The sequence below is a fragment of the Megalops cyprinoides genome, chromosome 5, assembly GCF_013368585.1.
Source record: "Megalops cyprinoides isolate fMegCyp1 chromosome 5, fMegCyp1.pri, whole genome shotgun sequence".
In the NCBI taxonomy this organism is placed as follows: domain Eukaryota; kingdom Metazoa; phylum Chordata; class Actinopteri; order Elopiformes; family Megalopidae; genus Megalops; species Megalops cyprinoides.
The window spans coordinates 12,523,100-12,550,908 of record NC_050587.1 but is presented as its reverse complement, the minus strand read 5'-3'; the positions used below and the strand labels follow the sequence as shown (position 1 = coordinate 12,550,908).

Sequence of the window (27,809 nt, the reverse complement as noted above, 5' to 3'; positions counted from 1 at the left end):
AGAGGCGTTATGACCGACAGTGCACTGTCTGCCCAAGTTTTTCCGATAAATGTTTTTTTGCTCTCACCTCGAGAAATGATGCAGACTACAAGTGTTGCGCTCCTATGATTCAGTCAGCAAGCACAGGCTGTTGTGTCTAGAAGAAGTGGAAAGTGCAAGCTATAGCACTGTGTTTGAGTGGCTATGACCACACAAGAGTCAAACAAACAGGGAGCTACTGAGCTGCGCAGACAAAGCTACGCAAACGGTGTAGATCTGCTCCGCGAGAGGGGAGGTGGGTGTTTGCTTTAGGTGTGTCGCAATTCTGAGACAGCGTCTGAGACAAAAGCCAAATTGCTGAGTTCATAGAGCTGATAAAAGCTTTACTTGAATCTGTGGTTGAAACTGATGCTGGATAGACAGTTGACAGTGTCTGTGAATGTGTCTGACTGACAGAATGGCAGCTAGGACTGAATCCAGCATTGAAGACTGTGTGTCTAATGCTTATCTGTATTGATTCTGGGGTGTAGCGTGCCCCCGTGCCGCGGACTGAGGAAGCCCCGAGTGGAGACTGAAATTGAAACTGGGAGTCGCAAGGCTAGGACGGTTTGAAAGGACCAGGCGATGCGTGGGCGTGAGCCGTGGTATTTGTCAAGTCAGCTAGAAAAGCAAGAGGTTATCATTTGTTGGGTTGTTCCAGCCAGGCCTTGATGTGAGAGAGCCTCATAAAATGTGTCTTAAAACTCAACATTACAACTGTGGAACTCCAGTATGTACCTACATTCGTGGTGGCTCTTTAAGGTCAGTTAAAAAAAGACACAAGGCATTGAACCTAAAACTACAGATCTTTTTGCGGAGTTATGTGTGAAACATTTTGTATAGTCAATGTGTGATTGTGTTTAAATGATACAGTCATCTACATTTTCTTGTCTTTATCTAGGTGTGTAAATGGTATACCTGGATGAAGTGCTTTTCATTGCACTTAAAATCACCACTTTCCTTTTAAAATGCTATTCTTTACAGTGTATACAATTTATTTCAAGCTGTATTGCCTTGCGATTCTGGTGCATAATGATAAAAAAATACAATATTGCATCATATTGCATTTGATGTGATATGTTACTGGAAGCAAGTAATAAAACCCTTTCCCCTACCAGTTTGTTCTGACCACAACCACAGATTCATTTGCATTTCTTGTCTTTCAGCCACCTTGTAAAGTGCCTAACTAGCTGGAACAAAACAACTAGTTAGTGCTTTTGAAATAAAAAAAACATTATTTATATTGTTGCAATGCTTGTTAATTAAAAAGATCATTTTAATGACATAGCATAGGTGCAAAGGGATAAGGACAGGTACTGCCAAAGAATGACGTGACAGCTAGCCATGATCTGTCAACAGCTACTCCATGAAGAGTAAGCTCCCATTGCTTATCACACAGAGGGAAAGTTAGCTAGTGACCTTTCCTCCAGTGCTCTGGTCCATGTGAGACCACGGCAGACTTCATTTGGCATTGTTAAAATAAAAACCTATGCCAGACAAACCAAAGTGGTAGTCTTATACTCGGACAGCGTGTTTCCTACAGCAAAGTCTACGTCATAACTCTTCTCCGACATATCTCTTCATTGTCAGCAGCAAGTGAAAGTGGTCCTATCCACTCATATATATCTTACTGCTGCACATCATTGTCCAACAGTGGAAACATGGTCATATTTTAGGGCTCTGCTCCCAGGAAAGTTTTGTTTGTGTCTGGTTTTTATTTCCATTTCATAAAATGGCTCTGTAATGTGGTGGGAGGCAATGCTGGTCTGATCAACCATAAGGTTGTAGGTTTTGATCCCTCTTGGCAACTGCTGTTGTAAATGTCAGCAAGATACATATTCAGCTGCATGCAAATTATAAGAGATGCAATTCATTTGCTATCTATGTCTGCTAAGCAAATAAATATATTAACAAATTGCAGAGTAATGTTTTAAACAGTGAACCCTAGACCTTGTATTTTATCCCTAAGAAAGACACAACTGTTTCTCCCTTGAGTGAGGTAATTAGCCTGAACTATTCCAATAAAAATCCAGCTGTATAAATGTACTGTTGCATGTGGTGTTAATGTTGTGGATAAGGGTGTCTACTAAGCCAAAAGATAGTATAAAGTGGTGTGAACAAAGTCAGTAATTGTATGTAACTTGTCCTTTCTTTAAACTTTTCATGCCAATGAAATTTTAATTTCATGCCATATTCCACTTATTTTAAATCAGATTACTGTGCTGAACATCATAAAGTATAACCATAAGTGTACCCATAAGTATTTCAGGATAATTCTTTTTATAATTTGTTTCTATATAGCTAATATATAATTTATAATTTGTTTTCTATACATAGAGCAGAAACCAAAAGAGGTTTATAAAAAATTTGTTGCTGATCCCACCTGACGATAGTGTCAGATATAGAGATTACACATACTCCAGCAGCAGTTGCAATTTGTAGCAATTTTATTTAACACTTCAAGTCATTCAGTGTCAGCACGTGAAGTGATAACTTCTTCTAATAACTGTTCCTGTGATAACTTTTCCTGAAAACGTACAGAACATACAGATGTACAAAATAAGAAAAGAAATACATTTTCTTTGATGATAGTGGTTAACACTTTATGATAAACCTTTATTTATTTGAGCCTAATTTCTGCTCTTAATATAAATGGTTGTGGATGGCTTAACAGTGTGTTATCATTGACCTTTAGCTGTTACCTACATGGTGAAGCATGCAGTGAAGATGACAAAGAGGGGTGAATGATTTTTCTGTCATTGCTGAGTGAGAGGAAGGAGGTCAGTTTCCTGAGCGCTGACCTGCCTGCAGGAATTGGTGTCTGAGATATAATGAACCAGCTTTTAAAGGACAGGAGCTGATTTTTTTTCAGTGTGCCAGTTCATTTTAAAATATGAATAGTTTGCTTTTCCTTGTTCTTGAAGAGCAGCTATACTGTTGAAAATGTTGAAAATGAAATGATACATTATTTTAAACCTCACCCATTCATTCAGATGTCTTACATAAAATTTATGCTCCATGTAGTCTTCATGTGGACATTTGATTGAAACAGACAATAACTCTATTAATACAATCAAATATATTTTTTGCCAATGACAGTTGGCTGGACCAACATATATCCATAAGTATATGACAGCAGCTCAGTGACTGGATAAAATTCTAAAAAAGCAACATGAGAAAATTTTTTAATTCCTACATGTTGCGTACTATTGTGAACATACATCCACCTCCTTATAAACTACTGGTGTACACATTCTTGCCATTCACGTGTTGGTAGTAAATCATACTAATGACATGTTTTCAAAGGACTGATGCAAAGGTGTTCCAAAGGACAAATAGTGTTTCACATTTTCCCAGAAACATTTTGTTGCATCGCATTTACAGTGGGAGGTAGTTGGATACTGTTAAACAATGAAAACAAAAATCTTTCTAAGATCTTATATTGAATCGAACAATGTGTGGAACTATTGAATTACTCTGACCTTTTTATGTTAAGAACATTTTTAAGGACATTACATTGGAATTTCATTGCACTCCAAAAGAATAATAGCTTAAACACAGTGAATATTTTTACACAGAGTATATTTGGTACCTCTGACTCATTACACTTCATTAAATCTTACAATAATTATTTTTTATGATGTATACCTGTTTTTCCATGTGTGTTGCTTACCCAACACCCCACACCCTTTTTCAGTTATATTTAATTTTACTACTTTGGCTGCTACACCCCATCCCACATCAGTCTCCATGGCTCACTAATAGGTCGGAATACGCCACCAGCACATCAAGACCATGGTGACCACAAACATACACCCACAGATGTATACTAATATGTATGCTGAGGGAAAAACAAGCTTTTGCTCTCATTATTGAAAATATTATAAACTAAAAACAACAAAATCATTTACTTACTCACATGGCTTACAGTGCTACAAAATACAGACAGAACCTGCTGCCATAGGCAGTTTACACATGAAAAGAAGCAGAAGGCACAAACAGAACACCAAAGGATGTGTACGGACACACACACGTGTGTTGAGTCAGCCTCTTCTCCAATCACACCTTTTGACTGAGAGCTGCGATCGACCGCGCCGCACCGCAAAACAGCTCCATGTTCGTACCTGTGCCTGTGTCAGGTACGGGACCGAGGGCCACCGCACACGCCCACGCACCTCACATATCCTGTCAGTTCTTTCTTTTTTCCCCTGCTCTGGCAGCGTAGCCTCGGCCCAAGCCCCCACAGTTTCCCTCGGTGCAGGCTGGAGTGGTGCTGAACAGCCCCAGCCTAGGAGCAGGTTTGCAGGCTTGGCCGCTGGGCGCGTCATTATCTTCTCAGCAGTACAGGTGGACGAGCAGGGAACAGAGCCAAATAGTTTCGGTTTGGAGGGAGGGGTAGCTGGTGGGTGGGTGCACACTTTTTTTATGTAACCGTTTGGTGGAAGGGTTTGTTTTCCTCTCACGAATCAGTGACACACCTCCAGCACAAAATTGAGCTCCTCCGTCTCTCTCTCGCTCACTTTCTCTCGCCTCAAAGGATACGAATCTGCTTCCTGACGGGACTTGGGGGGGCCACAGGAACCTGAAACGCGGCACCGCTTTACCAGAAGGTCAGCAGCATCTCTTTTTTTTCCCTTTTCTGCGTTCACCTGTGTGTTAACTGGCGAAGGTGGCTGTTAAGGTCACATAGGGGCTGTTCTCCCTTCCACACTCTCAGCTGTGAGGCTGCCTCTTTGCGTTGCTGAGCTTAAACCCGATCCGTTTCTAGAGAGGTGAATGTCATTAAGCCTTGGCTGCCTCCACACTTGTCTGAGCACTCCACAGGGGGACCCAGGTCCTCACACTTTACTCTCATTCACCAGGAAGTCCGATCTGACGCATTGAACTCAGCGCTAATCCAGTTCAGACTTTGACTCTGCGTACCCTCCAGCCACTGACAGTAGGATGTACATGTGAGAAAATTATTTCTGGTGGTGTGCTTTGAAAAGTGAGGACTTCAAAAAGCATTGTTTGCAAAGACATATAGAAGGACAATTGTTATTATTTACTTATGTGTTGATAATTGAGTATCCCAAAATGTGTGTAATATATTTTAAATCCAGAAAGATTTGATTTCTCTGACAGCCACATGGACTCAGTTAATTAGCATCATTATGTTTGCACGTGTACGTTTATCCATATGTATAATTTACAACGTATAATTAACATGCTGTGCTGTGTAGTGACGCATGCTGAATAAGTATGATATAATTATGTGTATTTCACAATTGTCAGTTATATACTGAACGTAAATAAGTTATTCAACTCATTGTTTGTAAGGGCTATGAAATTAATCCATCACATTTTTGTGAGAACATATCAAAATTAAAATAATGCCAACCAGAGAAATTATCATGTGGATGACATATGATAATATTAGTGTCACCCTGGATGCTATGAAGAATATATTGTGTTAGATAGTTTTTTTTCGATTGTTTAAAACTAAAGCATTTGGAACTCATGTCCTGAACAAGTTGTGTTGTTTTATTGTATTGAAATAATCACAAGATCCCTGAAGCAACAACACTGGCTGATCCTGCATTTACCGCCAAATGGAATAGCTGTATCTGTGTATCACAGTCGGCTACTGAAAGCCGGCGATGAATCAAACATACAAGCTGATTGGTGCATTTAGTTCTCCATGTACTTTATCATACGCTCGTCACAAAGTACGACACTTGGAGATAATGTCCTTTATAAAGAGTCTGCCTTTCAAGCAAAATGAATTACATTCAAATCAGTGTTCGGTGTTTACATGCTCAGCACTTCAGTAACTGATCTACAATTAATGCTCCCCAGTGTGTTTTCATTCAGCTGGAAGCACACAAACTGACCCTCCCTGATCGGAAAGGGTTATGTGGGGATAATGACCACACCTCTGTCTTTTGAATGAAACGCCTCGTTGCTTTCAGTGACTCGGACAAGGTTTATCACAGCTGAGCCTGTGCCTGAGCGCTCCTTTGTTACACCAGGGATACTTTTACATTGGTGTGTTCACAAACATTTCTGAGGTAGCCTCCCTTTGTTTGCCTACCTTTTTTCACAGTACTGGCACTCTACAAGCAGTGTAAGTTCCTTGTTAGTTACAATTCATTTGTGTTATGATTTCCTACCCACCCCCCTCCCACCTCCAGGTGTTAAATCGAGGATTCTGATTATAAAACAATTCATCAAATATTTCAGATCAACTTGTTGCTCATATGTATGCGTATATTTCCTAGTTCTAGTTAAAAGCAGTTTGGCTGGGGACTATCTCTGTCTATCTGTCTTGAACACACCCTGGGCAAAGTAAATATGTGGTATGTGAAATTATTAAACTGAAAATAGAAGGAATAATCATTATTATTGAATTAAAATATAACACATTTTTATATATACCAGAACATGTCTCATGTTATAAACATAGAATTTATTGCTGCCTTATGCATAAGTTGTACGCATGTAAATGTACATTCTACACTATAGCAGAATTACTACAGTCTACAATACAGTATAAGATTACATATTTTCAAATTGTAACAATAAAAATTGTTAAAAAATATATTTTTATTTTTATTTATTTTTACATATATACTGAGATGCATATAACGGTTATAAAATACTTTCCACAAGAGGAACATTAAAAGGTTCAGTAAATGTATGTTATCGATCCAATGAAACATATGCCTCATAGACAATATTAAGAGGCGCATATGGACCCATTTTGATATTGTTTATTTTATGCCTAAATAGAGCAAAATATTTTATTGACATGTTGTATTGATATCAGGCCAATTTCAGGGTATTGCATAGGGCAGGAAAAAAGACAAGGTGCGAATATATTTTGGAAAAAGTTAAAGATCAATGACGGATTCATGTATTAGATTATTGGTGGGAGGTAAATGACAGCCAGTACTTCCGTCATTACAAACATTTTAAGAAATAGCTTTGCATTCTGGCGTGACATTTGACATGGTTATCTTTGGGCTTGCGCGCTTCGTGGCATCTCCAAGCCCGGGTTTACACCCAGACCTGGGTGCAATGTTGTGATGTCACCTATAATATCACTTGTGATGTTGTGGTGTTAATTGTGAAGTCGCTTAGCACACTTCTCTTTCTCCTAACAATTTCAGACATGTACTCCAGGCAGTTGTGGGGGGGGGGGGGGGGGGGGGGGGTGGGGGTGGGTGAGCGATTCCAAAAACTCTCAAGTCTTTTTATTCGTGGGATATTTTCCGTCAAAAAAAAGAGCTGAAGTGAAAAATCACATGGGTGTTTAAATCTTTTATTTGGCTTTTGGATTAAAGTAAAATGTGGATATTGGATTTTTTGCTGTATTTGAACTCTGAGCCCTGGGCTTATCACATTGCCGCATTAGTACTTTAGCTGTCCCGTCTCCTCTGTGTATGGCGTGTGATCCTCCTCCATAGCAACAGAGGCGCAGGTTCAGTGAGTAAGCGCTGGGCCTGGCTCTGGAGGAGCGCGTTTGAATAGAGGGTGGGAGGAGGTTTTGAGGAGGGTGACGAGGGTGGGAGGCGAGCTCCGTGCCAAAATTCAAGTTTTGGGATTTGTGTACATTGTGTTACTCACGGCTCCTTTTCATACCAGCAGGCACGCACTCTACACACCCAGAGGTCTTTCTGCCTGCCTCTTTAAGGTTGAAAAGGGAGACACATATTTAGTGTAGGTACGGTGCAATTAATCACGAGGGACTGTCACCCACTCCTTGTCCTCACCTTGCTCTGTTTCATCCGTCAATAGAAAACAGGCAGAAATATGTCTACTGATATTGTCCTAGCCTGACTTGATTTTAATAAGACAGATAAGTGAATTGGAGCTATCTGGCATACACGAGTAGAGATATGAGAATACAGACTACCAACTACAAATTCAAAGATATCAACATTGTATACACCTTACACTGTGCATTTAAACACCTCTAAACTGTGTGAAAATTGACACAGAATATTATGCTTAATGGGAAAACTGACATTGTTTGTGCTATTAACTGTACTGTATGAGCTCCACATACATATACCTGCAGTATTTGAAAATCTACACTTACGTAGGTGTTTCCTGTGAAGTGTGGCCGTGCTAACGAAAATAGTCACTGTAACCCCTGGCAACTCGCTGACTTCTCTTTCCATCCTGTCCTTGGGCAAATTACAACAGCGGGGTCCGTGGTTGAAGCTATCAGAGAAAAGGATTCAAAGATGCTCACGGACAATTAGCGCAGTGCGAGCGCCGGGGTCGCTAATGCCGGCCGCGTGCATTAATCCTGGCAAATTTATTTAGTAATTTTCCCTTTGAGAGACGGTGGGTTCTGCAAACTGGGTCCACCCACTGATGTGAAGAGAGGAGGGATCGCGCTGAAAGAGATGAGTGTGTGGGTTACAGCACTGGTAAAGAGGCCACATTGATCCGCCCACCTCGAGCGAGGCACGGATCAGCTCCACCGTGCGAGAAGTGCCGCCGTGCGCCGAGGAGCGCGGGCAGCCTAGCGGGTCCGTGGGATGGGCACTGTGGCAGGATGGGGGGGGTGGGGGGCAGAGAGGCTGAGGTGGAACTTTTAGCCCTTGCTCTGGCAGCCCCTGCCACGGCTGCTGTGACAGGCATCTGTCTGCCACTGCCCTCAAGCCTGGCTGGTTTTAATTAGAAGGTGCCAGAACGCTGGAGGGCAGACTGAGCCACTCCAGCTATCATCTGCTCCTCCTCGTTATCACAGGAGAAGATGTCCTTGCTCACCCTGAGGTCCCGGCGGACCCATAGTAAACATATTAAATCATGCTGAAGGCTTTTGTATTAAAACATATGGCTGATCAGCCTGTGAAAAACTGCAACCAATAAAGCTCTTTGACTGTAGCCTGACTATGAGAAGAACACGCATTTTAATAAAGTCTGATCGACAGGCATTCAAAATAATACATTTGAGAATACAGGCATATACTCTTGTGGAGAGAATATTCACTGCAAGAATTTGTGTGCATCTGTGCCTCTAGCCCCCTCCCCAAGAAATTACTTTAAAACCTACAAAATTTGAAGAAGAGCAATATATATGTCAACAACAAAAGGGTTCTGACCCTCCCTGCTCGCTCTCTGCATAATGTTTGGTGTGGAACAATAATGACCTTGCTGCAGTTTGAAGATTGGGAGCCGTGGGGGTGTTTGTGTTGTCCTTGGAGGGCCGAATGTAAGGTTTTCCCACCTAAGGAGGTCTGAGAAATGTGGGCCTGTCTGCGGAGGGCATTATTGGCAGGCGAGAGCCGTGGGGGTGCCCGCAGCTTTCCCACAACCCCAGTCTTCCCGTACAACAGGAGGCGAGGAGGTGGAGTGGGACCACTCCGAGGCCAGCACAGAATAGCAGCAGCCACGTATAGTTCATGGGCCACAGCACGTACTGATACCATCTGGAGGTGCAAAATCAGACCGACAGATATTATCATGCCTATCGCATTCACAAAAATGTCCGCTGGACTTGCTTGACGGGTAACTTTTTTTGATTGTCTTTAATTACACACCGAGAAGTGTTGTCGTCATCAGAACAAAAATGTGGTTTGTTTAAGGTATGGTAGTAAGAATGTCAGCACATGAGATGCTCACACCAATGTGTATGTAGTCAATGAATTTTCAGTCAATTCAATGCAGCTTCTACTTGAGAAACTATGCAGTGCATGGGTAACAACCAAGGTCCTCTGATAATAAAGTAATTGACTACTGGTATAGCAAGATCACCAGGTCATCATTCAATCATAAATGGCAAAGGTGAAAATCTCAGATGTCAATATTGAGGATCAGAGTGCTGACTAAGGACCTGAAGTCAGAGTGCTGGGTCTTCTAAAAGCCAGAATACTAGTCAGTACTCTGAAATGGTAAAATTCAACAATAACAAAGTTAGTCGTGGTGACAATTAATCTTCACTGTGGTTTTCATTTAACTTGCGGATCCACCTGGCAACTGGTGGATCAGTCTGGAACAATCTGACACCATTGCCAGGTGAGCAAAACTGAATCTACACCTCAAGCACTTAGTTCTGGTTCTGACTTGCAATTGTGCACTGGAAGGAACAACATGTCAAAGTGGGACTTTCAGATCATTTCATTTAAGTGGCTATTGGCCTGAAAGGGTTAACTATTTTTTTCTTTCGTCAGAGAGGCTCAGCATTCTCTTCTCTTCACACGACACACAATCCATGAAAACATTTGGAGTGCCAACACCCATGTGACTCTATAGGGGGTGAGGCCGGGGGAGCTGCACCCCAAAGATGTTACCAAAAGATTTTTATCTAAGCTCTTCCTTTCTATTTTTTCGACACTTGACTCCCCTCAGCCTTTCTTCCAGGAAACCTAACAGAGCAGAAAATTGGATATGGAGCGAAATACACACTAGGCTACCATGACAGGAACAGCATGTGTGACAGCAATTAGGTACTGCAGTACTCAACACTTACTCAGCTTATAGGGTGTGAACAGACTGCACATACCCTCCATGCGCAGCCCAGCTGAACTAGACCATATTTCAAGCTTTTTTGGCAGCACAACTTTTTAAAATAAAAGTCGAAAGCTTTTAATGTAGCAGGAGGTTGTGCAGCCATGCTAGAAAAGTAAAAATCCGCAATAATTTTTTAGTTTGGAGGAAACAGCTTTACAGTGCTTCTTGTGAATATACCATAAGTAGTTATGTGAAAGAAGCAACCATCTGTTCCAAGAGAAGGTGGAAGCAGACTTTTGTAACCAAAAACATGTGGATGTTTATCAGACTACAGTTAAAATAATTTAGAAAAAGAGTGCATGACTTTCATCGTCATGCCGTTACTGTAAGGATTTCTAATTTTCTCTAAAAAAACAAGGTAAATTACCACAAAAACAGTGCTCTCAAAGAGAAAATAAGACCAACACCGTTTTACTTTCTGAAATTGTCTTTCACAGCTGTAGATGTCTGTTTTAATAGATGCTCGCAGTTACCTTGTTAACGTCTCGGTTTAGACTGCATGACCTATGACCCAGTGGAACAGATACTGACTGTGACTATGCATTTGTGAATTGAGCCAATGACATGAGGTGACAGGTCAGCATAAATGACATTCTGCATAGGCCGAATTTATCTGTAAATGGCAGCTGTATCTGTCACATTTGTATAACACATTTAGGCAAATACATATTAAAATGAGAAATATAGTTGATGCCTTTTGAATGATACAGACCACCTTTGACACATTACCATGACAGCAGCTCATTTATACTAAAGTGAACCACTGTTCTTTTAAATTCAGATGCACCATCCTCTAAGAAGGTCTTGAAGAGTTGTTGGAGCTGGTGTAATTTTAGATGATTAGAGTGTAGTTCTGCTCGGATTGAGTCTAAAAAATCACACATAAACAGGTTAATGAGTAAAAATATTTTACGCTGGTAGACAGGACAGGGCATGTAAGGACAAGTATATTGGAATTAAGACTCTAAATAATCCCTCTCACACTGGACAGGAAGAGCCATCTAAAAATGTGGTTTCGGCCCATTTACAGATGTGCAGCTTTGAAAGTCTAATTTAGCTAAAAATGTTTGAAGTGGAATTGCTGGGTGTTTCAGGGACATTATATAGTCAAGGGAAATGTACAATATCCAGAACGCTGATATCTGCAGGGGGTTTCTATGACAACAGGCTGACAGTTCCAATAACCAGTACTATGTGATGGTTGGTTGTCTGGCTGACAGGTCTGCTAGCATTTAGTGGGTTCAGTGTTTATTTATACTGCGTAGAATCTCAGTATATATAAAATCTTACCATTTACAAACACTGCAACCACCAAGAATAAGTCTGTGGTCTTGGTTAAAATCTCCCAGGGGGGACCTATCTGTGCGCAGGCATAAAAAGTCAATCACATTAACCGCGGAGACTGATAGGCAATGCATATCAATACATATCTACCATATGTATGTTCTTTATGTACATCGTCGCTTGACTTGAAAAGAATCTCTTTGTTTAAGAATCTTGTACTGTACAACAAGAAAATTTTAGTGGTGCCATACGCTTAGAATATGGAATAGACACTAACACGTACATTGCATGATACATATAATAAGAGCATTGGAAGACTTCAATGAAGGAAATTAGGGATACTAGTGTGTGTCATGGCAGAGGTGTACAACCCCTGGAGGACTGCAACCAAGACAGATTTATCGGCACCTCCATCCTGTTTGAAGAAAAGAAAAAGGACCTTTATCCAGTCAGACAAAGTTTCAGCCAATCCAGTATTCAGATTTAACTGGCTAATTAATATGTGTGGTAGAAATAACACCTGACACCTTCCAGGCCTCCATGACCTGAGTTATGTTTTCTCTGACTTTTATTTCCAAATGTATAAATCTGTCAAGAAAATGCCCCAGTCAAGTCCTGGTGGCCTGAAAAAGGAAGACTAATATTTAGATCCATTAAGGGTATAGTCTTCATTTGGCATTTTTTGTTTGTTCCTTTGCTAAACAGGATCCTCAAAATCAATTTCTGCAATCAATATCAATTTGCCATCAAAACAGACCTAAACACCTAACAAGCGTTCAATATACTGTAGCATAGTGTGGCTGAGTTCATTATTGGATTCTTGTGTGCAAAAAAACAATTGTCAATTGTAAATGTAGTAATTGATCCAGACCTGTTAGCAGGGCCAAATGAGTATTGTTTAAGTACAGGTGTGCTTTCAGATTCAGGCACTCACAAACACTGGAAGTGACCTGAAAGAAAGCCGAATACTACAGCATTTATTATCTGCTTTTTAGCAGTCTCCATTTTTTTGAATGTCTTTTTTACACTGCACTCAGTTTTCAATGTTTTCATAAACCTTTTAAATCTCAATTGAGTGCAGTATCAGCCACCTTTGTCACAAATACTCAGTCTGATGATGGCATAGTAATACTGAAGTAATGACTGAATGGCAATAACACCGTTTGCCATGATATTGAAGTAATTTATGGGAACGCTTAATCCTGCACTAAAATGTTACCATAGATGGAATGTAAATTCAGGATAGCCTGTGGGGTTACATGCATGGCGGAATGTGAGGTTAGTGAGAGAGCCACCACTGGGTCCAGCTGTGGGACACAGATGCTACACCGAACCCTTAGGACCAAGACAAAAAGTTACGTTTTCTGTTGATCTCCTCCGCATGCCTTAGTCTCAAGCGTGGTGTTGAGGTTTTCTCAACCTTTTCTCACTCATCAACTCCGCATGCCAGACAGATCATTTCCCTTTCGAAATTGAAGAGCAGAGCGACCGCGTCTTCCCTTAGCTTTTTTTTATGTAAACACCCACCTCTACAGAGGCACAAAAAGAGCAGCAAACCAATGGCCACTGGCAGGGTGCAGTTTCAGTGCAGTCTGATTCAAAACAAAAATCTACTGGCAGGCCCAGAATTCAAGGTGAAGAAACCAAGGGGTCTTTAGCCTTACCATTTTTCTATGAACACATGAAATGTTACCCCTACCAAAAATCAAAATCATACTTTTGAAGAGACCACCAACTGTCACTACATTTCTCATTTAGATGATTCACAGCTTAGCATTTGAAAGGCAAACCATGGCTGCCCTATGGGTGATTTTTTTATATTTCTGTTATTACTAAAGAAAATATAAAAGTTACATAAAATAATTTTTTAAAAAATTGAAAAAAACTAGACCTCTTGAAAGTATTTGGTTATGCCATAGCTTGCATCAGGTAGATGGTGGTTATAGGGATGACTAATAACCAAAAGGCGTTTCTGTCAGTTTCAACAAATCCAGGGCTGAGATGCAGCATGCTACTAGCCAATACTGGTTTGTGTCTGCCCACTACTTTTAATTACTGTTCACCATGTGTGTAATTAGTGGGTTTTTGTCCATCAAAGCGGGGGTTGAAGCTGGGTGGACAGTGGATGTTCTCTGCTTGAAGGGAACATGTAGCCATGTTGTTGTACTTATTCACCTTGTTTGTGGACCCCAAACAGAGTAATATGAGCTATTTAGGTCCCATAGTCTTGAACTTACATCGGCTCAGTGATGCTGTATGCTTCACGATACAGCTTGAAGCATATGTATGATACAGCTTGAAGAGGTCCATTTGAAATAGTTTGATAGCTTCTGTCACTACTGTTTTACCATGTTTGAAAGGAAACCGAAGATGGTCATGTATAATTTTTAAACCACAACTAAATAAATAAATAAATAGTTAGTAATCTGTTAAGTACACTGTTCTTTGATAATACTATGTGAGCAATAAGGCGAATAAACTAAAAGAAAGATATATGTGTTTGCCCTGTGCCATCTTTGAAAGTGCTCTTTAGGGCTGAACACAGATTTTGTGTGTTTTTTATCTCTCAGCCCACAGTGAAGTGTGTGTAAAGTCTGTGGTTCCTGTCTGCTCTGCAAGTGGTAAAACATATGTAGGGGAAATTTAAGATGCCGAATTACATCTCTGCCCCCAGTCAATAAATATGTGTAATATCCTCATCTGTTAGGTAACACCCCTTGGCAAACAGCAGTGAAGTTATTCTAGTCTAAGGGCTCTCATCCCTTTCAGTAGTATACACTGACAAATTTCCTTCCTTGAAGTTCTCTGTATTTTTGCAATTGTAATATAGTAACATCGTAACCAAAGCAAACATTCACGCCACAGGAAATGACAGTTCAAGGAAATGTGTTTCAGTGAGAGTGTGTATGTGTTAGTTACAACAGCTGAAAAGGTGTGCTGATGGTGTTTCATGCACTTGCTACACTTGCATGAACTCAGTGGGAATGGCATATCAGAAAAGGCACATTTTTAAATACATCCAGAAGTTCTCTGCTTTCTCCCATAACATATTGTAGAGCATATTTTATGTATCCAGTATAGTTACACACATTATAAAATTATTATAAATTATAATAATAAAAATAAAAAATGTTCCATTTTATGACAACATTATGAAATATGTTACCAGATATATTACATTACAGGTAATATATTTGTAATAACATGGTTTTACATATTAGATAACCAAAAACAGTCATCCTGTATCAAAGCAACAACAAATTTAGGGGTTACATTCTTTCATTTGGCAGTTTCTTTTTTATATGTTGGCAAATCTTCACTTTTAGAACCAGGCTCATGAATAAATGCAATGTTATTGTTGTAGCTATTATGTTTGGTCTTAATAAATAAAGATAAATGGATTACAGGACATAGTTATTACCATGAGCAGGTCGGTTCTTCTATCAGACAATGCCTAATCTTGACACTTTCGCTGATACAGGAGGAGTTGTCTGCATGTTCATATCCATCCATAAGAATTTTAGGAAATATATCAGAAGGTAATAATGATGTAATCACCTCCTTTGCAGCATGCTTGCAAACATAAAAGGGTGCTCTGGTTTTTGTTGTTGACAAATGTAGGTGAGTTCTGAAAAATGTAATATTACAGAAATATTAGAAAAGTTGTTGAAAATGTTAACATCTATGAAACAGATCATTGATCATTAGATTTTAAGGAAAACTAGAGATAGGAGAGAGGAAAATAATTACAGCTCATGCAAAGCCAAAAACCTCCCATGGAAATCCCCCCCACTTACGCTCATTACAGATTTATTGTCTGTGAGTTTACTGAAAGGGGTAGAGCAAGTTCTCGTTTCACACTATTTATTTTCAAATTATATCTTCTCTCTCTTCTTAAGGTGTAGGTCCCCCTACACTACAACACAATATTGGAGCTCAACCCCTGCTTACAGCAGATAAGCTGTATATATAGAGACAGAATTTTAACTTGTTTTTTTATTTTCCTTCACAGAACTACCACTTGCAGCTCCCCCTTCTCTACTCCCTCCCTACCCAACGTCATTCTAACAAAACTAAAAATTCATTTTGTCTGACCTAAATCAAAGGGTGTCTGAGCCATGCGCTTATTACACACTGCGCTTAACTTGTGTTGTGGAGGAGGATGGGGTATTATTATCTTTCAGCTACCCACCCTGCTATAAAAACTAGTGGTGCGACATCTCGACATTGCAGTGTTGCTGCTCTCTCTCCCCACTGTGGCGCAAACAAGCCTGCCTCTTCTCTGCTCCAGTATTCTTCATGAGCCTGTTTTCTGGAGGGGAGGTTTGCCAGTCTTTCAAGCAACTTACCATTCCACTTGACGGTATCGGATATTCCTTCTCTCTCTGAATGGGTGGCCAGTGAAAAACGGCTCTGAATGGAAGCGCAGCTTTTCCGTGGTGTGAAGAGGAGATGAGAGAGGTCACTGTGCATCACCTTTTAGCCTCGGGATAAAACGTGAGGGAAACGAGGTGGGTGTTAATTATTTTGTACCAAATTCACATACGGTAGGTGGAGAGGTGCCGAACGTGTGTGCGTGTGTGTGTGTGTGTGTGTGTGAGTCTGTGTGCTCAGCGATGTGCATATGAGTATGAGAGATAGTCTGTTGCGTTCCTCCCAGGTGCCTGGCGCTAACACAGTGACAGTAGCTCAGGCTGTGGAGACAGGGTAATTTGATGACTCATTTAAGTATTTGGACAGCTTTGCAGACAGCATTGCTAGAAAATTAGGGTGCAGAGTTAGTTTTATGTCGCAATAGATAAGAAAGAACATGTGGTCCTTAGGGGCACTGTAAAAATTGTGCTGTGAATGCACCACATTTTTAAATCAAAATTCAAGCTCACTGTTTGAGGCAGCTTTTTCATTGTAGTAACTGCATGTTGAGCCTGAGGTCAGCTGGTTTTGGGGCTTTAATCAAAAATTTTGTCAAATAAGCTCAATTTACGTAATTTATATTTATGTATATATTCATACATTTCATCATTACAGTATATTCAGAGTTAAAATACACTTTATAAATGCAAATTTGTCTATCAACATCTACCTGTTGATTAGCAAAAAAACACTTCAAAATTCTGTTAAGCTTTTTTTGCTTTTTTCTCCCATTGCCTCTCCACAGTAGAAAATCAATTATTCATGGAATTCAGATAAATAAGGCATTACACTTTACTCTTTGTACTGGAATTAAAAAAATATTAAATAAAATTAACTTCTTAACAAGCAAAAGAATAGCCCCAACAAATAAAGATTGTACTTGTTTAACACTACATTACACAAATCCGATGAAAGAAAAGATCAACAAAATATATTATGACTGTAAAAAATGAACTGATTTCTACCACCTACTATATATTGAACACTAATAAAGTAAAAGTGCTTTTTTGGAAGTGAATTTGATAAAAAGCTGTTTTTTTCGTATCTTATTGTTAAGGCTCTTACCACTGATCCGTAGAGTGTTCTGCTTCACATACTCACAAAAAAGGGGATTCAGACCACCTGTTATGCAACTTTGGCAGAGACTGCTATTAAAAGTTCTGTTGTTGCTACTGTTGTTCTTGTTCTTGTTTCAGTATCATGGCACATTGTAGATTCCTGTGACTGAATCATGGGCTTAGGGTAAAGGGTGATGGTGATAAATTAATGGGCCGATGACTGGCAGCTTTATTCTATGCTGTGTCAAATTAGCTGGCATTTTTCCTTGTTCAAGTAGGCCGTTTCTCCTACAAGGTGCTAGGGTAGTCTTCATGCCGAAAAACCACTGTGCACATGAGCCGCACTAACGTGTCTACACCATAGACCTGTGGTTTGTTTAACAGTCATAAAGCAAGGCTTGTGATGGTTTCTGAGCAGTCGTGTTGCCTGAGTGTGGTTGACATGTCTCGCTGACAATAGCAGTTATTACTATTATTCGGCATTAGTCCTGAGTTTGTAAATGGGAGTGACACAAACATAGTTCACCACTATGCTGCTTGAACAGAAAAATCAAACATCAAGCATGATAAAAATCTGCAAATCCTAGATCCATACATTGCTTTTAAGAAATACATACCTGATCAAATACAGCAGTTGGAGTTGATGAAATCCGGAATGGTATGAACCTGCAGGCCTTTGAATCGTGTAAGGTGTGTGTAATAGCTGACTAAACATGGTTTCACTGACTCTTATGGGGCTGGCTAATTTACAACAGGATTTGCATAATTTATTATGAGATCCTATAGTAAAGCGCCCAGCCCTTAACATAATTTTTTGAAAGTCTTGTAGCTGGTGTAAATCTTCCATTATTTCATGGTACTCATCTAGCTGTGGTCTGGAGCCTGGAGCTTGGTACCTAAGTTTAAAGAAGGTAGTGTCATTGGGTTCATTAGAGACCTTAACACTGAGGTTTTGTTTAGCCTTCCTTTGACTGTTATCTCTGAAAACACAGCTGAAAAATAAGTAAATAAATAAATAATAAAATAAATCAGCTCATTCCATGAGTGCATATTTATATTAACTTTTTATATCTTATTTCACCGTATTATGCAGAGATTTCCAGACTGTCACAGTTTGCATTTGATCGTTAGCCTGTTGCCTTCAGATATATTGTCTGAGTATGACACACAGTGTGAAAAATTGGTTTGGTTTAACATTTGCTGGAGGTGATTTGTGGTGTAGTTTCTGTGCTCAACAAGTGAACAGTTCTAAACATGTAACAGCTCATAACGAGTCGCATTCTTATGTGACGCAGTCTGACTTCAGTGAGTTCACCAAGGGCAGATCGATTATTTGGGTGAAAAATGGGGCTGCACTGAAACAATGAACACAGAGGAAATACAACAAAACTTATGCTCTATATGCGCTCTGCTCCGTGTACCTTGCTAAGCACAACACTGCCAGGTCATGTTACAATCCCACACGGACAAACAAAATGATTGTATTAATGAGTATGTAGTGAGTAATTACAACTGTTGTTGTACCTTTTTCATAAATCCTTACCTTACCACTAATCATTAATACCATAAAATATCTACAGCGTGTACTGAAGCCAGAAAGTCTAGCGAGTACTTTTCTCTGAGACAAAACCTTATATATTTTTTCTGAACCATAACAGGTACAGATTGGTGTTGATTAAATAAATGGATAAAGTGAGGGCACTGGAACAAGTGTAGTGATCAAGCAGCTGTCTTCTTCTTCAGTGAGATATATTTAAAGGGTGGTTTAAAGGTAAAGAGAGGTTTAAAATGTAACATCGCCACCTAGTGTAAGGAGTCCAAATTAATTACTCCCCATACAGTAATTACTGAAAAAATGTTTTATGTCCACCTCTTCAGAACAGGGGGGTGAGTAGTCTAAGTTGTTATTCTCCACAGTTTTCGCAGCCCTAGTTGTGTAGACTGAGCGGAAATAGAAATTCAGTCAGTTACTGTGGGTATATGTGAGAGCAGCCTCAGTGTCTCTTGGGAACTCAGTTCAAATTTCAGATTACCTATGGTGACCCCAAAATGCCAGTGTTTACAAAAGAATAAACAGGCCATTAAAAATGTGACTAAGAAAAATAATTCCACCAACTAAACGTACCTTGCACCCTCCATTTCCTCTTATAATCTTGACTGACCCTGTCAAATTGTGGCTAATGAGTTCTGTATTGTATTATTCAATGGGCCAACAGAACTGTAAATCACCCATCATTAATGGCTGAATAATGGGAATTCTAGTTTTATATACAGCCATTTCATTACTCATTTCAGACCCATTTTTGTTGTTTTCTTGCTAAGGCTGATTTCTTGCATGTACTTGCTGGATAGGTTAGTTTGGCTTCCTAAAGTGAAACATTGCTTCATAAGGGTTCATTACAACTGAAAACTATTTTAGCCTGGAGCTTGTTTTTTTCACAAATATTAAATATGTACAGGTGAGCAATTATCGTACCCATATAGCAACAATACATCACATGAAATCTAAATAAAAAAGAGCAGTTAAAACTGTATGCTGTATCAACTACAGACTAAATGACTGCATTTCAGCCCAACAGATAGGACTAGGCTTGTGGAATGATAGTAGCCAATATTATAGACTACCTGTTTGCTATATAAAAAAAAAATCCAAGCACCTACTTCTAATTGACTGTCTCTCTGGTTAACTCAGCAGATCAGACACAACCACATTTTTGGTCTAATCAGAGGTCAGTGCATTGCAGGAATACAGAAAAACATAATCTGCCTGTATATATTGAATTAAGCCAAAGAACAATTGCTTTCTTCTGGAGCATATAAAAGTCTAAAAAACATCATCTTTATACTAATATTTTGTTTCTCCATTTTAACTTTATGCAAATGATGTATTATGATGATGCAGCTTAATGTACAGTTAAAAGAAACATTATAATATGTCGTATAACCATTCTTCACTTGATATTGTGCTGTTTTTTAAGTCATCTTTTCATATGAGTAACATCACATGAGAGAGATGCCCAGAAACTGTGTTAGGTTTCGCTACAGGGAGCTATAGTTAGTTATGTCCAGTTGATCCACTCTTACAGTAGGTCTGAATTTTTACACAATATTTTAAAAAATATTGATTTGGCAGCTTGTTAGCACATTTCAGATTTATCAAATTTGCTGTTTTGTAAGCTACACAAATGTATAAGACACACCATGATTTTGGAAGGAAAAAACACAACATACATTTTATTAACTATGACAATAGAAACAAACATCAGTGAAGCAGAAAAGAAAAGAATGAACAAGCCATTAAAAATGTGACTAAGAAAAAAGAAAAAAAAAAAAAGAAAAACAGCTACCTCATAAACAGCTGAAGTGGTTTTCACAGGTCATTCACAGAAACCATACAAAAGTCTTGATGCCTATGAATACTTTTAGACTGGTTATGCAGAGGAGGTACTTCTCACCCAACTTAGTTCAAGGTCTTTCCCTGGGAACTGTACAGTATTTATTGAGGGGGGAGGGGTCAGGGGGTTCAAAATAGGGGAGGTTTATTTGTATTTTTATTTATCTATTTTTTTCTGAGAGTAGGGTAATGTTGTGGAATTTTATTTTGGGCTTAGGGGAGGGTCTGGTCTTTTTGGATCCCTCAAGTTTATTTTGCCCTAAGTTTTTTAAATGTAATTATATGTAAGAAATGCTTAATACATAAACATATTTGTAACAATGACTGCACCTCCATATGTTTTACAGCTTCTTTAAGACCTCTAGCTTGTTATGACACGTACCTGAGGATTGATATTTGGTATGTCTACATAAAATGACACTGTTACCTTATTATGTATAGACCTATCATATATAAGTAATACTATCATATTATCTGGATAAGCAGTACTCCTTGCAAACGAAATAAGGGATTGTAGTTATTGTGGCCTTCAGAACAAAGAGTGACCCACAAATGTTGCACAAATCTGTGCTCCTGTTCTTGGCAGGGAATCAATAAAATGTTATACCATCTGCTTTCCTCTGACTATGTTACATCCAAATGCGCGATACTGAACTATCATTGTTTTTCAAAAGTATATTCACAGAAGCAATATACATCACCTTAAACTCCTTTCGTGAGGTTGCAATGGCTTCCATCTTCCAAAGTTGATGCCTGGCAGGGCAGTGGCTAACGCTGTAATGCCATGTGCAGAGGCCAGTACAGACTGTGCTTACAATAAGAGAACAGACAGTTGGCCCGGAAAGTATACCCGGCAGTCTGAATGATCAATGCACATAGTCTAGAGTCATCTCCCTGACTCTACATGCAGAATTCTGGTTGGGCCATGCTAACCGATGATCCAATCAGAGAGTATGAGGGTGTGGCCATTTGAGCTTCCACGCGAAGTAAACATTGCAGGAGTAACAGTAGAGCACTGGAAGAGTTCAGCTCAGGATTCACGGAAGTCCTGTACTGTAATGTACTGTAATGGGAATGTAATTAGTTCCACAGAATCACCAGTCTTGGTTCATTTGGGCACTACAATGTTGATGTGTAGAGGCCTTTAAAGTAGAGGCCTTAAATGTTTACTCTTCGTCAACTTGTTTATGAGTTGGATGGGGAGTGTCTCTGCATGTTCAAGCAGCTGGAGATGATTCCTTTGTTATTAAGTGACTTGTTTTTGTGCAGATTTTTGCAAGATATCTATCTACCTTTGTATTGTCTGTGTGTTTTTATGAATATTCTGACACTACATGGCCATGCAATGCTCTACTGCCCCCCAATGGTAATGCTGTGAATTTACAGGCAACGCCTTGTCAGAGTCTAGTGCAACTTTACTGCTTAAAAGTGGGTGCCATATCGGAGTAGCCAAGCCACTAATTTTGTGATGGCAAGACAAAATTCTCTTTCTTCAAGCAAAATTGCCAAAGTTTATGCAAAGTAGCACAATGAAAAAGATACTCATTATAGTTGAACTCATTGATTTCTAACTGCGTGCGTATATTTTGTTTGAAATGGCAAATTAGAACCCTTCTTACAGGGTTTGTATCGCCAGCTCAGTGATCAGTGGTAAAAGTGGTAAACAGCTCTGTATTAGCCTGAAGCCTGTAGTGATTATATTGTGGCAGGGCTTGAGGCGAAGATGCACCCCCTCAGACATATTGCGGTGAGCCATGACTTAGCTGTGACTGGACAGGTGTAGGAAATTACAGCCTGAGTTCCCTGGATTGACAGTATTTTATTTATTTATCTATTCATTTATTTCTCCCTTAAGGCAAAAATATCAAGCATGCCAACAAACAAGACAACTATGCAGTTAGGTTGGGTCTTGGCTGTCTTTTTGTCTTAATGTTGCCCATGAAATGTAAGGTATTAAGATAAAATGGTAAGATTGTTGTTTGTTTGTATTGTTGCATTACATATATATGGTGGATTTTTAAAATCAATTTTTACTACACATTTTATAGATTTTGCCATTGTGGAACAGCACACTTCTTCAGAAAACAAAAGAAAAAATGTTGGGAAAATTATTCAAATAATTATTAATGTAGTGAAACACAATTATGAAACTGCTCTGTTGTGTTCCATGAATGTTGTTGATGAAGGGCCTGAATGACTAAAACTTGTTTAATGTAAGGAATTTGACATCATTTGTGAAAGATGATTGCTTTGCATCTGTCAGGGTTATAAATGGCAGCTGTGTGCTCAGTGTCCAGAGGGAAAGAGTTAAGGCTTCGATAACGAATCGTGATCCAGGAAGCTGTGGTGGGAAAGCAGTGCCCTCCTCCCCCGCTGTCTCTATGGCACATCCTCCTCAGATCCTCCTCATTACGAGTGAGAAAAGTGTGCACTCAACCCAATCCAGTGGGCACATCTTCCCAGGGAGGGTGGGAGACCTATGCTTGGCCGGGCCATCTTATCAACTGTGTTGTTTTAGCCCTGCAGCTGTTTGACTTGGCTAGATTTCCCAGGGAGGGGCAGGTAGCCTCCTGGGTTGCTCAGCTCGTCTTTCAGAAAGGGACAAATCCTCTTCTCAGGATCCCTAATGCTGGGATCTGAGCTCGGGTTTTGAGGACATTTGTGCCACCCCAACCTCTCTCACAATTTCTTTCATTTTTTTCCACCTCTTTTTCATTCCGCCATCATGGGAAAATGTACTTCACACCTCTGTCTAGCTCTTACTCCCCCTCCTGTGCTGTGTCAGACGTGTCACGGAAGTATCACAGTAAACTCCAGGTGTTTCCAGGAAGATGACTGACAATGTGAAAAACCAAAACGTTTTGGAAAAGAAAGGAAATGATATTTAATAAGGTTTGTATAGGTAAAGAGTACTATTTATAGTGATTTATACTATTTAGGGTTAAGTGCTGATGAATATTGTTTATCCCTAACTTGTGCCAAATGCCACCAAAGCAGTGCTGCCAAGCATGGTAGAAAATTGTGTGTGACAGTGGATAAGACAGTTCCAAGATGGTGCAGCTGTGCCTTTACTCAAAATTATGTTCTGCTGAGTCTTACTTAGCAAATACTTTATTTTACAGATTGGTGCAGCACCAGATGTGGGTGCTCTTCAGATTACATGTGTTCAAGAGTTTGTAGGTCAGTGAGTTGCTGGCCATTAAATGTTTCCTCAGTCAAACCAAGTCCATTTCTCTGGATGAAGCCCTGCAGTTTCTCGATCACTCATTCTAAATCACGCTACAGTATCTCTATTTATGTTTCCATGGAAAGTGTTTGAGGATGATGAGTATCTGTCTGCATACCAGATCGCATTTCCAAATATGTTATAACGTGCACTGTGCCGAACTGTGTGTGTAAGATATGCCTCGGCTACTGACACTTTTATGGAGCTATATTATTATTCTATTGGTCTCCTAGCAACAGAGAGGAAAGTATTCAAGACTTTGATATTTGCTGACAAATGATTAGTGATATATTAATCAAAACCTGTGACAGAAATATGTATGTTGGCACTAGTGAGAGAGTAGAAGATAAGTAATGTTGTTTACTGTTTCAATTTTTAACTGGTGAACGAGGTATGGACCTTATGGATAAACAAACTATGTTTTCAAGGCTCTCAGAGGCCTTCAATCATAGATTTTTTCTGTTTATTTTTGGATGACATTTATGACAAAGCTGTTAAGTTTTACAAATATATAGTGTATACCACAGTACAACAATATCTGCATATGCAAGCCATGCCATAAAACGAACAGTGTGAATGAAAGTTAGCATTAACAGCAAATCCTTTGTGGGATACTTGCCAGATGGAGCAGTTTAGCACTTATAATTAGTACTATGTAGAATTTAGAAAGTGAGTATAAACCCACACTGGTCCTGCTACAGCAGATAATATTTGATCTTATTATGGAAATCAAGGCCTCACCCCATGTGCCTTCCAAAATTGATAGTTGTGCTTCAGAATGCATCGCAGATTAGAGGCTACTTGCGACCATAAGCAATTAAACATGTTTCCCTTCAACTGTTATGTGAATGCAGCATTTTTTACCTATGAGTAAAAAAATCCTGAGTACTCAGTCTTAGTAGATTCGACAGGGCTGCGGTGTTAGTTTAGTGATTAGTGTTACCAGTCATTCTCATTTTGTCCACTCTGAGATTCTTTTTAATTAAAGTATAATCAAGTTTACAGAATGTAGTGTAAGCATTGTCATGTAACTACGCTTCCAGGAGAGCTGAAGCACTTGAATGATGGTTTCTCTTGCTTGCGTTTCAGAGGTTTTGGTGTGAGGATGGCTGGCAGAGAGGATGACCTGATCGGGATCCCCTTCCCCAACCACAGCAGCGATGTTCTGTGCAGTCTGAATGAGCAGCGGCGGGACGGCCTGCTGTGCGACGTGGTCCTCATCGTCCGTGACCAGGAGTACCGCACGCACCGCTCCGTCCTGGCCGCCTGCAGCCAGTACTTCAAGAAGCTCTTCACCGTGGGGATGGACTGTGAGCAGCACAACGTCTACGAGATCGACTTCGTGGCGCCGGAGTCCCTGACCGCCATCTTGGAGTTCGCCTACACCTCCACGCTCACCGTCACCGCCTCCAACGTGAAGGAGATCCTCAGTGCTGCCCAGATGCTGGAGATCCCCTGCATCATTGACGTGTGCCTGGAGATCATGGACACCGGGGGAGGAGGAGGGGGAGGAGACGAGGAAGAGGAGGAGGAGGAGGAGGATGAGGAAGATGACGACGATGCCGAGGAGGAAGGAGAGGAGTCGAGAGAGGAGGACCCAGAGGAGCCCGAGGAGGACGCCAGCGAGAAGTCCGCGTGGACCTCTGAGAATCAAGACCGTGTGGCTGGGGAAAGAGTGGAGTGCCATCCGAGCACCTCTCAGCAGGAGGATCAGTCAGACGCTCACAGAAGCTATGACACCCCAGACGCTGTCACAGAGAAACCCAGAGACTCAGAAGGACTGGAAAACAGAACCCTGAAGGACTTTTCAATTGAGTCCCTGTTGCAGGAAGGGCTGTACCCGAAGATGTCAGCCACAGACAGAGCGCCAAGTTTTTCCCCGCTGCTCCCAGGGTTCTTCCCTCCCATGTGGGCCACGGAGTTTCCGGGATTCCCACAGATCTTGGACCCCAACCCAAGCCCTCACCCATACCACCCAGAGCTTGACAGCAGGCCGCTGAACCTGGCGGTAAAGAAGGAAGTGATCAAGGAAGAGCTGAAGGAGGAGCTCCACCCAGGCCTCTTCCACAGCGACTTCCTGAAGGACTTCATGGGTGCGGGCCTTGGTATGGGGGCCGAGGCTCACCTCGGGGCTCTCAAGGATGAGGCGGACTTCCGCTCGTACCTGAGCTTCCTCAGCGCCTCCCACCTCGGGTCGCTCTTTCCGCCCTGGCAGCTGGAGGAGGAGCGGAAGATGAAGCCCAAGGCTTCACAGCAGTGCCCCATCTGCAACAAGGTGATCCAGGGGGCGGGCAAACTGCCGCGGCACATGAGGACCCACACTGGAGAAAAGCCATACATGTGCAACATCTGCGAGGTCCGCTTCACAAGGTCAGTGAGGTTGTCTGAGATTTCTTCTTACTCGTCAAAGTAAAGGACCAGTCTCGAGTTCTCTTGGCTCTGAATAATAAGTGGCCCTGACTTGCAGTCAGATCTCTGTTATTTGTTTATACTGTAGCTCACAGTGTTGTGTCTGTGCACAATAGATTCAAACATGACAGATAAGATAGAAAACCACTAAACAGACCAAAGCCATCCCACAGACATCTTCCCATTTGAGTCTGAATCACAACTTTAAGATATGGCCTGTGAAAATAAATGAAAAAGAGTGACTTTCTATTATGCTAACCAACTGCAGCTAGACATTTTCTGGATAGTACCACATAAACATGCATGGAATTATTACCAGCTTTTTCTTTATTTATATGACTTTGATCAACTAAACTAAAGAAATAATCAAGAATTAAGGAAATATGGAATGGGCCATATCATGTCATAATCACTGAACATTGCATCTGGTTCTCCTCTGATTTCACAATGGCATTTATGTTGTCAAACTCCAAAAATGTCTTCTCATGTTTGTACATTACTATCACACATAAGTTTGCAATCGGTATCCACATTTTAATTTTAAAGCTTAAGAAGTGAGTTTCTGTCAGTCCAACTGTAAGTCAGTTGAAATTGTCTTCCCCACAGGCAGGACAAGCTGAAGATCCACATGCGCAAGCATACAGGAGAGCGTCCCTACATCTGCCTCCACTGCAACTCCAAGTTTGTGCACAACTACGACCTGAAGAACCACCTGCGCATCCACACCGGGGTGCGGCCCTACCAGTGCGAGCACTGCTACAAGAGCTTCACCCGCTCCGACCACCTGCACCGCCACATCAAGAGGCAGAGCTGCCGTGCCTCCCGCCCGCGCCGCGGCCGCAAGCCCGCTGCCTGGCGCTCCGCCAACTTCCTCTATCCCCCCGCTGCCCATCACGAAGACAAGGGTCTCCCCGTGGGCCCGAGGCTGCCCCCGGTGGCCAGCCACGGGGGGGTCACCGGCCCCGGCTTCATTGACAGACGTCACTTGGGCGGACGGAACTTGAGCTTTGAGGACTTGGACAGCAACAGCAGGGAGAGTCTGGAGACCAGGCTGTCCGAGCGGAACCATGTGGAAGAGGTGGAGAGGAAGAGGGGGGTGTTCGCCTTCGCCCTAGCCCACGAGGACGTGCTCTCCCACCGCCCATTCTACTCCCCAGCCTCTGACCCCTGGGCTCTGAGGCTAGACCACATCCCACCCATTCCAGAGGCGACCAACTAAACTGTTAACACACGTATGCAATAAACGCCTCCAGGATATGTCACATTTGAGGTAAAATGGGTTTTATTCATAAAGCATTAACTGCACCTTAACTGTAAAACCTGTTTTTAAAGGAGTAACTAGATGAGAACTCAAGTTAGATGGCATCTCACATCTAACGGTATTTTTTGTAAAACTCAGATTACCACCATAAACATTTATTATGACATTTTCCAACTAATGTAAAATTTCCTGCTCTGTGAAAACAGGTGGCACAGGTGTTACATTTAAGAGCAATGAAAT

The 27,809-nt window shown here is 40.8% G+C and overlaps 1 protein-coding gene across 2 annotated transcripts; it reads left to right on the top strand.

Moving 5' to 3' along the window:
- Positions 1-4,505: 4,505 nt before the first annotated feature.
- On the top strand, positions 4,506-27,534 carry LOC118778264 (zinc finger and BTB domain-containing protein 7C). Of its 2 annotated transcripts, none has more exons than XM_036529722.1 (3): positions 4,506-4,628; positions 24,989-26,269; positions 26,915-27,534. In XM_036529722.1, the coding sequence occupies exons 2-3, from the start codon at positions 25,005-25,007 to the stop codon at positions 27,525-27,527; spliced, it is 1,878 nt and encodes a 625-aa protein (XP_036385615.1). In that variant the 5' UTR covers positions 4,506-4,628; positions 24,989-25,004; the 3' UTR covers positions 27,528-27,534. The 2 variants fall into 2 exon arrangements, with proteins under 2 accessions (XP_036385615.1, XP_036385614.1); XM_036529721.1 differs by lacking the exon at positions 4,506-4,628 and adding an exon at positions 16,104-16,319.
- The last annotated feature ends 275 nt before the right edge of the window (positions 27,535-27,809 follow it).

Bases quoted from the DNA above. Each gene is read 5' to 3' on its own strand.
- LOC118778264 (XM_036529722.1), top strand. From the start codon at position 25,005: ATGGCTGGCAGAGAGGATGACCTGATCGGGATCCCCTTCCCCAACCAC. The intron at 26,270-26,914 runs GTCAGTGAGGTT...TCTTCCCCACAG, and splicing joins TGCGAGGTCCGCTTCACAAG to GCAGGACAAGCTGAAGATCC.